The sequence below is a fragment of the Pseudochaenichthys georgianus genome, chromosome 19 (assembly GCF_902827115.2).
Source record: "Pseudochaenichthys georgianus chromosome 19, fPseGeo1.2, whole genome shotgun sequence".
In the NCBI taxonomy this organism is placed as follows: Eukaryota; Metazoa; Chordata; class Actinopteri; order Perciformes; family Channichthyidae; genus Pseudochaenichthys; species Pseudochaenichthys georgianus.
The window spans coordinates 7212873-7227359 of record NC_047521.1 but is presented as its reverse complement, the minus strand read 5'-3'; the positions used below and the strand labels follow the sequence as shown (position 1 = coordinate 7227359).

At 40.6% G+C, this 14487-nt stretch overlaps 1 protein-coding gene across 1 annotated transcript; it reads right to left on the bottom strand.

The window, feature by feature from the left end:
• Nucleotides 1–7649: 7649 nt before the first annotated feature.
• Nucleotides 7650–9278, bottom strand: LOC139432890 (uncharacterized). The gene is made up of 4 exons (XM_071206774.1): nt 8926–9278; nt 8681–8846; nt 8416–8543; nt 7650–8291 (listed from the first exon to the last, which is right to left on the bottom strand). The coding sequence occupies exons 1-4, from the start codon at nt 8950–8952 to the stop codon at nt 7968–7970; spliced, it is 645 nt and encodes a 214-aa protein (XP_071062875.1). The 5' UTR covers nt 8953–9278; the 3' UTR covers nt 7650–7967.
• Between the last annotated feature and the right edge of the window lie 5209 nt (nt 9279–14487).

The following is a 14487-nucleotide window of genomic DNA, read 5'->3' as shown; positions in this document are numbered from 1 at the left end:
CTCCAATCCGCTGATGACAGCCTCCGAGTCGACCTCCCTGATGAGAGCCCGATCCGTCCTGATGTCGTCTAGGGTCCTCGCAGGTGTTTTCCCCCGCCGCACACTGGCTCCGCACAGTGGTACCAGTTGTCCCCCTTTTGGCATCAACAACCTGTGTGGAGAAATCTGATACAAATCCCTCAAGCCTACGCTCCGGGCTCTGGGGTCCTCGGCTGTTTAACCCACCAGTGCGTGGCAACTTGGAGCCTGTTGGTAGGGTATCTTAAAACAACAGACGTGTGTGCACAGGTTTTCTAAATTAATTGTGCTGCTTCAGAATCTTGGACTGTGCTCACTAAATAAGAACCCCAACATCTTTAGGTAAACTAAATAACATATTTCAATAGCTCTGAATTTCTGACAAGCATCTGTATTTATTTTTAAATGAAATCCCTGAGATCCCATTAAAAATCTAAAAATATGATTTGAACTGCTAATGTTTCTGGTAAAGAAACACACTAATCTTATGGATTCAAAAACAACCAAAATCACAATACTAACAAAGTGAATGGCTTCCTGGTGATACTGCTTCTACCCGTCAGTGCTTAGATATTATCCCACTGAAAAAATGAATACAGAATTCCCACCAACTGTCATCAAATGTCTTTCTAAATGTAGATGAAATGTATATCCCCATAATGACCTAAACAATAAAGTCTATGGCTTTTACTTCTTTACCAGACTAGTTACATGATGTTGTCCAAATCACATTGTGTCTCATTACATTACTATGTTTTAGCTTAACTGTAAATATGTTCTTTCTACATTTCAAACCTCAGTTACTTTAATACCTGTTGAAACATTAGTTGACACATTACTCACCGGTCAGCCTCTCCAGTATTTCATTCTGGACTTACATCTCTCTGGTAGCCCCTTGGCCACTGATTCTCTACCTGTGCTACCTGCTATAACTCAATCAATACTAGAGACATGTCAACATTCACCAAACAGCCTCTTATCCCCAAATATGGAGCAGGTCAATTCTAAAACTGTCAATCAATGGTCAGATTGAACAATGGAGTTGGGCAGCAGGTTCCTTTCAGTCCCTAAATGAAAAATGTACATTGTAAAGTTTACACTCCCCCTTTTTTACACATTCTCTCATGTGTAAACAAAAACCTGTATGGGAAGAAAACCTTCAGGTCATAATGGATTATAAGACAATACCAAACATTTTTCCCAGTAAACACTTGAGAGTGTTTCTCTCCATCATTCAGTCCTAAAAGAAACAGAATTCCAAATGTCCTAGTTTGAGTTTCACATTCTGCAAACAGCCACCTCCTGTGGGAGTGAAACATCATCAACCAGATTAGATACGGTTTCCCCTTTTGTGCAATGTTAGGAAACCCCTAATTTCACACATTATTATCACACAAAAATAATGTGTTAGTCCAAAACATGCTTGATTAGTCATCATTTCAAATCACGCAGTTGCACTGATCAGGTGCAGACATACACACACTCACACTCACACTGTCAGGTTGTAAAGTCAGGTTTGGTCAGGTTCACCGCAGAGTCAGTCATTGACAGTGCCTTCCCAAGTTACCCTGTCTGTCAGTTGGTCTCAGTCTTTTTGGCCATGTGTTGTGCTCTGCAGAGACTTTGATGTTCCAGCACAGGCCAGCATCCTCCGTCTATACAAATCTGTATATATGGAGCGCCATCACTTATTAATTCACAATTACAACTATAATGTTCAAGATATCTCCAACCCCTCCTTGCTGTTTCCCACATTCCCTGAAAAGTGTCTAGCCAAAAAAATGTCACTTCCTTATTGTACTATTACTATTACTGCAATTCATTTACACCTAATTAGTATTAAAATGACTAATAGATCTATTTCAGAAACATGTGTACCTCACTATCTTGTGTCAAAACATTACTAGGATCTGTAAAGATCTGCTATTTATTCCATAACTCATTCTATCAATTTATCTTCAATTCTGGTGCACTTAAAGAACAATGTTACCCTCTTTCACAGTGCGTGGAACTCTGGGTGTCTGAACATGAAACCAGTACCTCAAATTGAAATACTATATTTTGTTTAGAACCAGCTTTCCCTTCAACATGACCTATATAAATAAATATTTATCTGATCTTATAGAGCTGTTACTAAAACTCTCCCTTTGAACTGATCAATACTGTAACAAATTAAAACACTACCAAATTCACACACGAATAAAAAATCCAGTGCATACTTCCTTCATGCCCCCCCCCTTTTTTTTATCAGTGTGTATTAGACTGATTTTCCACTTCCCTTTAATAGTTCCCCTCTTTTCCGCTATTTTTATTTACCACTTGACTAATTTATGGGCCATACATCTTCTTATCTTCACTTATTTATCAAGTCAATTCAAGTTCTTTACAATACATTAGTAGATACCTTGTGGAGTCTTCACAATAACTAAATCCCCTCTAGGATATGAAATCCATTCATCTTCAAGCAGATACTATTTCCTTATTTATGTTTTGTTCACGATAACAATGGTATAACAACCACATGTCATCCATTCTGGTCCACCTAAAAACCAATGTTAAACTCTTTAGCAGTGTGTGGAACCCTGGATGTCCGAACATGCAACCATTCCTCCCTCCTTTATCAAGGATTTAAAAACAGAAGTCATTTCATATTTCCCATGGTAATAACTATGCTACAATGGTGAAATCAATTATTTAGATTGGAATACTATATCTGGCTTGGCACCAGCTCTCCCTTTAATATTATTCAAACAGATAAAGATTTGTCTTATAGAGTGGTTCCCAAAACTATCCCACTACTTTATTCACATGTGAATAAAAATGTCAAAGAATATTCTGTTAACCTGATGAAAATATTGAAGAATATGGTTGTACTTTGTCATGTGGCCCCCTTTAACCCTCAGTGTGTTCTCATTTTACTCTAATAGTTTACTGCTATTTTTAATTTAATAAATCTTTCTGTCTTTACGTATTTATGCTTTAAATGTGCGTTTTGTGAATAAGTGTGTTTATGTGTAAACTCACTCATTCCCGTTTTCCTTTTCTCCTCCTCTGGTTTTCTCAAGCCGTGACCCCGGCCTCCTCACTTCTAATTGACCATGCCAACTCCTCTGATTCTGTGTTCTCTTCAGTCCCTCAGCTGTAACTTCATCCGCTGTCAGCCATTGGCCCAGTTACCTCTGCATGCCCCATCTTGCACTGGTTTGCATTTTATCCCCTCCTTTACAGTCTCTCTGCTGTTTTTATGGGGGGCAGATTCTGCTCTCATGTCCCACACTTTGCTCTTGTGCTCAGCTTGGAACTTCATGGTCCTGTCTGAGGGACTGATGAGCGTAGATTTCTGCCCGTCAGCATGCTGTCTGGTTCTGGATGTCACAGGCGGAGATAGTTCTGGCTGCAGTCTTGTTGTTGTCGTTTCAGCTCTGGTTCTCTGTCTGTTCGATGGAGAAGGAGGAGTTTCCTGTTGGGTTAGGTCTTTTGTCTGCTTGGAGGGTCGGGACCGTAGCCTTTTCTAACTCAGAGGGGGAGTCCAGGTCTCGGGACGCATTACCTATAAAAAATCTAGCACACTGAGGTTAAATAAATCCAACCCTTTCCACTCTGACTCTTTGTAATCATACTATCTGTCTTAATTGTTAAATGCCATCTAAACAACCTAATTGATGTCTACAAATGATATTACAAAAACCCACTCTAAAAATTGTTTCATCCATTGCTACATATGTACCCAACATAACTCTTTCAGGAAACCATTTTCTCCTATACATTGAAAAACGTACATGTTTCCAGCATCACATATTCCACACACCACGAAAGAACATCTACATATTTTCTCCAATATTTTAAGCTAGTTTCTATAACAAGATTATCACGTGTGACATAATAATCAGATGTCTTGTTTGCTAACCAAGAATATTAAACTTTAAAATGTCTTTTGGCCAGTTGAAGTCCTGCTTACTTCATCCTTAAACTCTACTTTAATTTGAAACCAAAAAAGGTCTTCCTTCTCCACCATGATCCTATCTCTATATCAAAGTCCAGACAAACTGATGATTTATCTTTATAAACCATGAGGAATGACTCATAAAACACTATTCTCCCTTACTTCAGTTCTAAATCAAATGAGCCAGACAGGAAACCCCTTTTAACCACTTGAAATTGTTTATCTAAGTTGTGTTGCAAGCAGGTTAGATCTGTAATGAATTAAAATCAATATTTAAAGACGCAATATAAGTTAAATATATTGTTAAGGTAATTACTGTTTTATTGTGGAGGCATCTCTGGCGAACAGCGGCCTTTGGCTTTTATTTTGAAAGGCCGTTCCGGAACAGCCGTGTTCCTAGAAACACGGCAAATTGACAATCGTTCTAATGCATTAACTATAGTCGTGAAAGAGACAAGGAGGGGGAAGGCGTGTGGAAGCAAGCAATGAACTGAAAATGCCACCAATCCTGTTTTAACGTGATGGCGCACATTGAAAACCTAAACGCCCTGTCATAACTGACAAGCGTTCAAAAACCTTTCTGCTTATCCCTTAGGCCACTATTTTTGTCTTATTCATAACCTAAAAATACAATTGTGATGAATAGCTTGCTTTTGTATCATTACATTTACCAACATAAAACAAGGTCTGTACTAATCAACAATGACAACCCACAGACAGCTCATTTAGTTAAATATACGCAATATATTGACTTCGCTTTTATTTATCTGACTTAATTAACGTGCTTCCCTTCCTTTCAGCCACTAGATGGCAGCAGCAGAGCACAAATGAGCTTCACTCTTCTGACTCAATGTCTGATATCCATAGACAATGCTCATACAGGTTATTTAGGTAAAAATCACACAGATTTATTCCCCTTACATTTTGTCCGGCTTGATAACGTGCTTCATATGTCGTCACGCAGGACTCTCTGCCTACCTTGCGATCAACGTTATGTTTACGTCAGCCTTTCAAATTAATTTTTACAGACAAGGGAAACGGGAGCCGGTCTCGTCACAATGTAGGTGACGTTAGCGCTCTCTCCCAAGGATTTAACAGATAAAAGTCCGCTGACACTTTCGCTTATTTGGTCTTGGACTCTTATTTTACCCCAGTTATAAACGGCGGACCGATCTTAAATATCGATCATCCAGGTTACGTCGTGTGGGACTCACACCGCACATCCCACGAACTGCACCGCTCCTACGCCACTTCCGGACTAAACTACCTGAAGATCCACGCTAAACTGCTCTAATTTCTTGTTACGCAGGACTCTCTATACCTGACGATCAACGTTCACGTGTTATATATAACTTTCCTAACATGGTAAAAAAGATGCATTGTATACTCCATTCAAACTTCAAAAACACTCTGAAACGCCTACAGACAATCATACATGGCCCTGCTACTGTCCGAGGCGTCTAAAAGTGCTTGTTCCCGACCCAGTGTGGTCCTCTGAATCCTTCCACAGCCCTGTCTACTCGGAAACGTCGGAGATCACCATTTGTTAGGAGATTTGGTAGACAACTTGTCCACTTTCTTAAATCTCCTCGCGTTCCTACAAGCCGTTATCTTACAGGAAGGAAACCCAGAACCTACAAGTAACCGTTTAACAATAATCCACTTTAATGGTAATATGCAATGCAATACAATCAAGTACAATCAATACAGTACAAATTATATACAGTTCTGTGGGATCCCACATTTACCTGATACTCACGTGAGCCAGCCAGCCAGCCAGCCAGAGGAGAAAGAGACCGAACACAGCGGGGTTTCTGTCTATATCCCTCGCTGACCCAAGGAGGAGTTATCTGCGCCTCCCTTCCAGACCAGTGATTGGCTGCCCAAATTATCATCAACACCCCACATCTTAAGTCCCCAATCCCAGTGGCTCAGCTTCCTTATCACAGGGATCTGAGATGACTATGTCAACTCCACACCTTCCCCCTCTTCCTTTGTCCTCACAAAACCACATGTTAGCAGGCCCAAAACCAGCCCAGTTTTCTACACAAATCATTTTCCCTTTTTAAGCATCTTGATAGTTTACTAACCTGAATACATACAAATATTTCTTTACAACTAGGACAGAGTTCCAGCAACTCTCTCTATAGTTAAAATGTAACTCTGGTCAACACCGGTCAGTGTTAAATGTACGCAACACTAGCTTGCAGTGTCAAAGGTTAACACCACAAGTGTACATTTTTAACACTAAATAGAGTTAAAGTCATATTAACACTATTAAGGATATAAAATGTAACTCAATATTTAACTATTTAGAGTTGATTCATAAGCACTGTAGGGTGTCAATTTATAATTTCACCTACACACAATGCAACATTATTAATAAAAACGATATAAAAGAAAGACACAAGCCAAGTTTCAAAGTTTGCAGTTAACATGTAACTGTATTTGTGTGAAAACAACACATACAACATAGTCTTACATTAACATTCCACAGTACGTCCATTAGGGCTGTGCATCTTCACTGGTCTCACGATTCGATTCGATTACGATTATCCTGTCAACGATTCGATTCGGTTCGATATCCCGGTGCATCACGATTCATACCAATGCGTTGCATCCTCAATTTTCTATATTACTGCACATGGCTTATTTTTCATCAATGCATACATGCAGTAAATACATATGAACTCTCTTTTTATTATTTAGAAAGTGCTTCAGAAATCAATAACATAAATGTCTTGACATTAATTTATAAACCAAAATAAATGAATTGTATAGGTCTAGCCTCCATGTGTGAAGTTGTTGCATCCTCAAAAACAAAAAGCTAATGCTTCTGCAGTCTAGCTGCAGCTTCTAGCAACAGTCTTCTGTTAAGAAAGGACACTGAATGTCCTGAATGAGGCATCACACACAGGACTTGAGTCTGAACACAGCAGACAACAGGAGTATTTACAACAGCATATACAAACAAAAATAGTGCATGTGGGTGCACACTTACATTCTCTGTTTTACTGTTACATAAATCCCATGAATGTATGAGATTAAATTAGCTTCATTATATCTCAGTGATTAAGTGAATAACAAAGTTTCTATCGGGTCACTATCAGCATGTCACTCATTATTTTCAGGGAGGGGGCGGGGCTTGGAGGAACGGAGAGGAGACGGTGATCGCGGAAGCTTTTTTCCTCCTGCCTTCACAAACTTTACACACGTATATATCGTCTGAAAATTGCTAGAGGACATTCATACTTTGCAATCCAAGACTTAATTAAATCCACCAAAAACCTGACATGATTGTAATGCGATTATTTTTGAAAAACATAAATCCCTGTCACACTCCGTGTCGCTGCGGCTCAGAGACACAGGGACCCTGTGTCTCTGACACGGAGTGATTGAGAGCGGGTCCTTCTGCTGTCGGTTCTGGACTGGTGTTCTTGTGTTGGTGGATAAAGCAGACTGCTCCGTGTTGCTATGCCGCTGTCACGTCTGTTCCCTGATCTCTGCGTCACCGACCGATTTGATATTAAAGTGACAGAAAAAATGTTATAGTAAAGCCGCGGCCGGAAAATCAGGAAGCAACGTTACTACTCTATAACCGATTATCTTCCGTCACTGCATCGAGACCGAATCGTCCACGTCCGCATCGCAATGCATCGTAGAAACGATTATTTTCAACACCCCTAACGTCCATGCAGTCCTTAACAGCACAGGTTACACAATATGACAATGTGGCACTATGTATGTTTTTCCATCCATCTCATTAGAAAACTGTTTGTCATAGGGTCTATAATAACGTAAATCATCAATAGAAATAACAGAAAATGAATCAATCGTCTCCTCAATACAGTATGAACTATAGTGTTCATCAAAATACAGTGTGTCCACTTTCCAGGATATAAACCATGGTGAAATTTCAAATGCTGACAAAGCAATGCAGAACTTGTGTGGTGTCCCTTACAGATAAAACAAATCAGCATATTTGCATCCAGTGATGTAAATAACTTCAGATATCAGTGTGCAGAAGCCTTGCTCTGAGTTCTTTGACTCTGGGACTTTCCTTGGCACTTCCAATATCAATGTTAAATACCGTGGTTTGTATGAAAGTGTAGAAGCTGGTGAGGGATTCATGGTAGTTGACACTGAAGATGAATTGAGCTTTGAAGAGTTCATCGAAGGCTGCCATGGATGTCTGCCCCTTGCAAGGGATGGCCTTGTGGTCAACGATGACGTAGAACCGTTGAATGTTGTTCTTCTGTTCACCAACACACAGCAGGAAGGGCTGCCCTGGTTCCAAACTCGAAAGGAAGGTCTCAACACTGGCTCCAATCTACAAAAACGTAGAGAGACAGAGAAGTTTTAATGGCATACTAAGCTACTTAAAACAAAATTGTCCCAACTCAAGGAGTGCCAGTGATATAACAACTGCATACAAAAACTAAAATAATGCCTACCTTGAGATATCTCACAACATGGCTGACAGCTTGATACGAGCTACTTTTAGCACTCTTCTTATGGCCTTTTGAGGTTGGGGGGAGTAGATGAACCAAGAGTAGAATGCTTGACAGGTCACTGTCCCATCCTAGGGGCAAAAAATATGCAAATATAACAGTCAGTCGTTTAAAGCTGAAAATAGTCTTAAATCAAGGTTATGCAACCGATAACATTGAAAGGTCTCAAGATTTTCAGTAAACAAAATCTGCAAGAGAAAATACTTGCCTGACTCATTTGAGTTTTGTTGTGCAGACAAGAGGTCATCAACATGAACATTAGAGTGTAGGTTCTTGCAGTCTGCCAAGATCCTAGGTTTGAAGAAAGTGGGCCATCTCGCCAACATTTTTCCAGAAATCTCTTCTCCAAACATCATTGTGAAATCTTGGTCAACCTACAGGAGAAACACCATGAGTCATGGCAACCCCTCAGACCATCCAAATAATAAACAAAATATGACATGTTGTTCTTACCAAGCCAGGGATGTCGAGGAAACACATCCAGGACTGTTGAAGAGGCTTGCTGGTCCCGAGTCATCCGACACTGAAATGTTGCCTTCATCTTCTCTTTGACAACTGATTCGTCAGCTGAATGCTTTATGAAGGATATTGCCTCTCTGCATTCCTCGCCAGTCAGTTGCTCACAAGTCAAGAGAAAATCCCTCTTGCTCTTTGGACCATCTTGATAGGTAGTGCTGGGGTAGCACCTCCGGGACTGAACCGCAGTGTTGCGCTGAACCGTCTTTATCCTCCATGCCAAGTAGCCAGATCCACCATCTGCATCATAGTAGTGTTCCTGTAACATCCAAAAATAAATCAAAACTGAGAACACAGAAGTGATAGCATTACAGGAAGGTTGTTCAAAAAGTTAAGAATGAACACACTTCCTTTTCACAAATTCGAATACAGGTCATTCATTCATAGACTTCATAGGCTGGTGTGACAACAATCACCTCCAGCTCAACATCAGCAAGACTAAGGAGCTGGTGGTGGACTTCAGGCGGAGCAGCAAGAGGCCTCTGACCCCCAGCACCATCAGGGGGGAGGATGTGGAGGTGGTGAACAGCTACAAGTTCCTGGGAGTGCACTTGAACCACAAACTGGACTGGACAGACAACACCGATGCTCTCTTCAGGAAGGGACAGAGCAAGCTGTTCTTCCTGAGGAGGCTCAGGTCCTTCAGCGTGTGCACGAGGCTGCTGCAGATGTTCTACCAGTCTGTGGTGGCCAGCGTGCTCTTCTTTGCCGTGGTGTGCTGGGGTGGAAACACAAACACTAGGGACACTGGCAGGCTGAACAAGCTGGTGAGGAAGGCTAGCTCTGTAGTTGGAGTACAACTGGACAATCTGGAGGAGGTGGCAGAGGGGAGGACGAGGAGGAAGCTCGACAGCATCCTAGAGAACCCCTCCCACCCACTCCACGCAGAGCTAGTGAAGACGAGGAGTACGTTCAGCCACAGACTCATCCCTCCACCACAACGCACCAAGCGCCTCGGACAGTCCTTTGTGCCTGTAGCCATCAGGCTGCACAACAAGGGGTTAATGATGAAAAAGAAATCAAATTAAATCACTGGTCCATAAATATACACTGTTTTCACAACCCATGTTAACTTGTCACTTTAACTTATTATGCACTTTATAACTTAGATGATGACGAAATATGTATATATGCTGACAGTTATTTTACTCTTATTTTTATTTATCTCCTATTTTTATAGTCTTTTATTACTATTATCATTATTTCCTTGATTTTATGTTATTGATTTTAGATTTTATTGATCTGTGTGAATCTTTGCTGTACTGTTTTTTTTTCACGCTTACTCTGTTGCTGCTTTGTACAACTGAATTTCCCCTCGGGGATTAATAAAGGTTCATCTTATCTTATCTTACTTACGTATCCATTCTTTGAGTATGGATCTCTTAGACATGGAAATAGAGTGATGATGTCGAGAGCACACTTTTCTCGCACATGTGTTGGCGGGATCCTCCTTTAAAAAAATATATATATATTTTATCTTAAAAGTATAAATGCCTTACAGCTTTAGATTGTTTTAACATGTGAGCAGCTGTTTCCAAAATGTACATTACTTAGCACTATCTGTGAAAACATGATTAACACCAAAAGGGAATATTCAGTCCTTACCCATGAACTTCGATCATGTCAGCCACCAGTAGGTTTACCATCTGTCGTCGTGTACCATCCATCAATGTTTTAGTTGTCGCATACTCTTGCAAGCTTTTTTCTCCCCCTAGCTTAGACTGGAGAACATCGCTGACCATCTAGAAGATAAAGAAGAATCATATGGGAAGTCATTATCTTGGGCATTCCATACAAATCATAGGTTATCTGCCCAATATATCCATGTTTAATGATTAATAAAGAACTGAGTAAATTGCAAAAGTGTAGTCCCCTGTACCTCTTTGGCTGATTCCCGATCAGCGTGGACTCTTTTCACTCCACTGTCTCTCTCAAGAACTATTCTTGCATCTGATGAATCAGACACCGCAGAGGATGAAGCATTGGTCACGGAGAATGAGGTGTCTGAAAGGTCCGACTCCAGCAAAGTGTGCGATACATTTTGAAGCACAACTGCAAGATAGATAAAAGAATGACATACTCAATGAAAGAAGAAAAAAAACATACTTTCAGCCCTCCAAACGATGTTACAGGGTAATCTCAGCAAAAACTCAGTAGGGATGGGTCCCTGATTTTCCATCTGAATCTTACCTGAAGACTGTCCTGTGGACACTTTGACTGTAAGGTTCCCTGCTTGTAAAAGCTCTTCAAAGACATCTGCATCCACCTCTGTCCCTGATTCATCAGTCAAGTGCAGCTCACTCTGTAGTGGTAAACCTAACTTTTCTATGACTGAGAGAGAATATTGAAATGTACCACCTGACAATATTGGTACGTTTAACTAAAACAAGATTCATTTGTTAGACTCAAACAATCAGTGATATGTATTCAAGTTATCCATACCTTTCTGAAGAAATGTACTGTAGCTTACAATAGCCTTCTTCAGTCTCAGCCACTTTCACATATTTCTGGCTTTCGCCATATCTTACTTTCACCAACACGGTGTCCTATAAGAATACAAATGTATTAGCAAACATATTACAGAAATATCTAACAGACCTGTTGCTACAAAAATATAATTATGCATTTAAGTGTCGTTGAAATAATTTAGCAACATGCTAACGGTGGAGCTCAACACCAGTGGCTAACGATAGCAGTATTACTGACATGTGGAGCTGAACATGCTAACATGTGGAGCTAAAAACCCGTGGCTAACGATAGCAGCTAATATGACTGACAAGTTGAGCTATTAGCTGCTATCGTTAGCCTTGGGTGTTTAGCTTCACATGTTAGTAATATATATTAAAGTAGCATATATTAGCCTCACATCTAATTCATATTGCAGGAGCTACTATTGTTGGTCACAGGTGTTTACCTCCACGTGTTAGTTAGTAATATTAGCTACTATGGCGTTTAGCTCCACCTGTTAATATGAGTTGCTATCGTTAGCCGCAGGTGTTTAGCTTTACTTATAGCAGCTAAACTTACTAACACTTTAAGCTTACAACCCGCGGCTAACAATAGCAGCTAATATACTAACACATGGAGCTAAACGCCCCAATAACAGACTTTGTAATGATATTAAAAAGATGTTAGGTTAAACACCCCTGGCTAATGATAGCAGCACATATTACTAGCATGTGGAGCGAAGACAGCAGTCAATGTAAAATAATTAGTATTTATGTAGCTGAAGGTAAGCGCTGTTCAATTAAATAAATAAATACCTGTACTAGGCTACTGGTTCGAAACATTTACTTACACTTTGGTCAGTTTATCCTCCAAATAGAATGTGGTGGTATGCTACTCCGATTTGATCTCCCTCCTCGACTGCGCGCGCACACATTCACAGTCACGGCCACACCCAACAGAGCAACAGCCAGTGATCCACAGAAAGAGAGATTGTAACACTGGCTATGTAATTAAATCAACACTCTAGAGTTGTTTGGAGAATTCAACAATTGACTCCCTGTTTCAACACCAACTCGTTTTGAATAATAACTATCTTGGAGTTGAATGACACTTAAAATGAGTTGAAACAACTCTATATTTAAATTTCCAACTCCAACACTGAACATATAACACTTTTGATTTTGCTGTGTAGGCTCGCCGAAAAACAAACATGGAAAGAGTTAGGATTCAAAGTCCTTAAAGTAGGATTGCAGCTCACTGAAATGTACTTTAAGAGTGGCTGCTGACTGACGATGGGAAGGAGGCCGTGATGCTGGCGTTGTTGTGGTTTTCCTCCTCCACCCAGTCCATCCACTTGTTAACCTGAGGTAAAGTTACTTCCGTGATCAGGATGGTGAGCGTATATCTGTGATCTCCTGACACACATCCTTGTAAGAAGAATGACGGCGTCTGAGTCAATGTTGCCATCTGATAGCAACTGCCAACTCCTGTGAGAAAAAGACAAGTAATGTTTTAGCAAAACAGAGATGTTTACGCTGCAGGTCTGATCTTATTTGCTTGATGACTTTAAACGTGTTACTTACACACACCTGTGCAGTCATTGAGGAATGACCTGATTATGGGTTGGAATGTGTCTGGTGTTAACATCGGCATATATCCAAATCGCTGCACATCAGTTCTCCCATTTCGTCTGAAGGAATCTGGAAATAAAACAAATCAGGTTTTAAAAGTCATGCCAAAGAGGATGAGACTTTAACACATGTTGTACACAAGTTCAAAATGTGCCAGAATGATTTAGTGACTGCTTGCAAAAGTCGCAAACCATGTCTGTAGTCAATCTGAAATATTGCACAGAGAGACCAGCATGCATTGTATGCATTTCAAAGGCTATTTCATCAAAAATGAAAACATGAACCTAATAAAGGAGTCCCTGTTTCCCCTGTGTGTGAGAGATTCAGACTAGATTGCTTATGCTGTACAGTGATGTACCTGAACGCGTTCAATGAACGATCGTTCATGAACGCGTTCATATTTTGGGCGAACGTGAACTGAACGTACTGTATTTCCGCTAGATGAACGTAATTGAGAACGCGTTCATTATCAGCACTGTATAACGGCGTTCAAAAGTGCGTTCATTCTCAGCACTGTATTATAACGGCGTTCAAAAGTGTGCCAGATTTCATATGCCTTTCAGCCGAAAACCCAGTTAAAACACACCGTAAACAGGCTTCAAAATAATGCGGAAAACCACCCAATCTGGCAACAGCAAGCTGCCTGTGACGCGTACGCGCCTGTCACCCCTGGCTGTCGCACTAAAATATAAATATACTAAATATATCAGACTCCTCACAAGAAACAATGTGGAACCGCGGAACCGGCGAGCATTGAATGAAGTATGGACGAAGCCGAGAGCAGCTGCAGCAGCACTCGCTCAGAGTGAGACTCTACGGCAGGGGTGGGGAACCTCCGGCCTCCGGGCCGTATACGGCCCGCGAGACAATTTGGTACGGCTCTCGAGGTAATTTATAAACACACGCAAAAAATGAAAGAAATCTAGACCGCAAAAAAATTAAACAAGCGAGTGCCTGTTTTTCCTGGCCAAGGTTAGGGTCCTTGAACACAACACGAGCCTAACGTGTCATCACGTGGTATATGTCTCGACTGACAGGGGTGCAGTTCTGACGGAGAGCACTAGAACGCCACTCCAGCACTTCAGAAATTGCAGTACCGATAAGTCCATACACATGCCGCAGTTTCTGCGTGTCTGTGTCTTTAGTTGAAAGCCCAGTTGCGATCTGCTCATCTGTCATACTGATCAGACAGTCAATAACTGTGTTGTTATCATTAGCATCTGGTTAGCTAGCTATGCTAACGAATATAAGAAGCTTTGTCTACAACCAGTGAGGTAAAGGCACATCTTTATATGATCATTATAGTTATCAAAAAAATAAGAGAATAAAGTAAACAGGTATAAAATACTATATGACAGTTATTAATAAAGAAGAATACAGTTTGAAAGGGGAGTGATTTGTCAAATATCCATAAATTAAA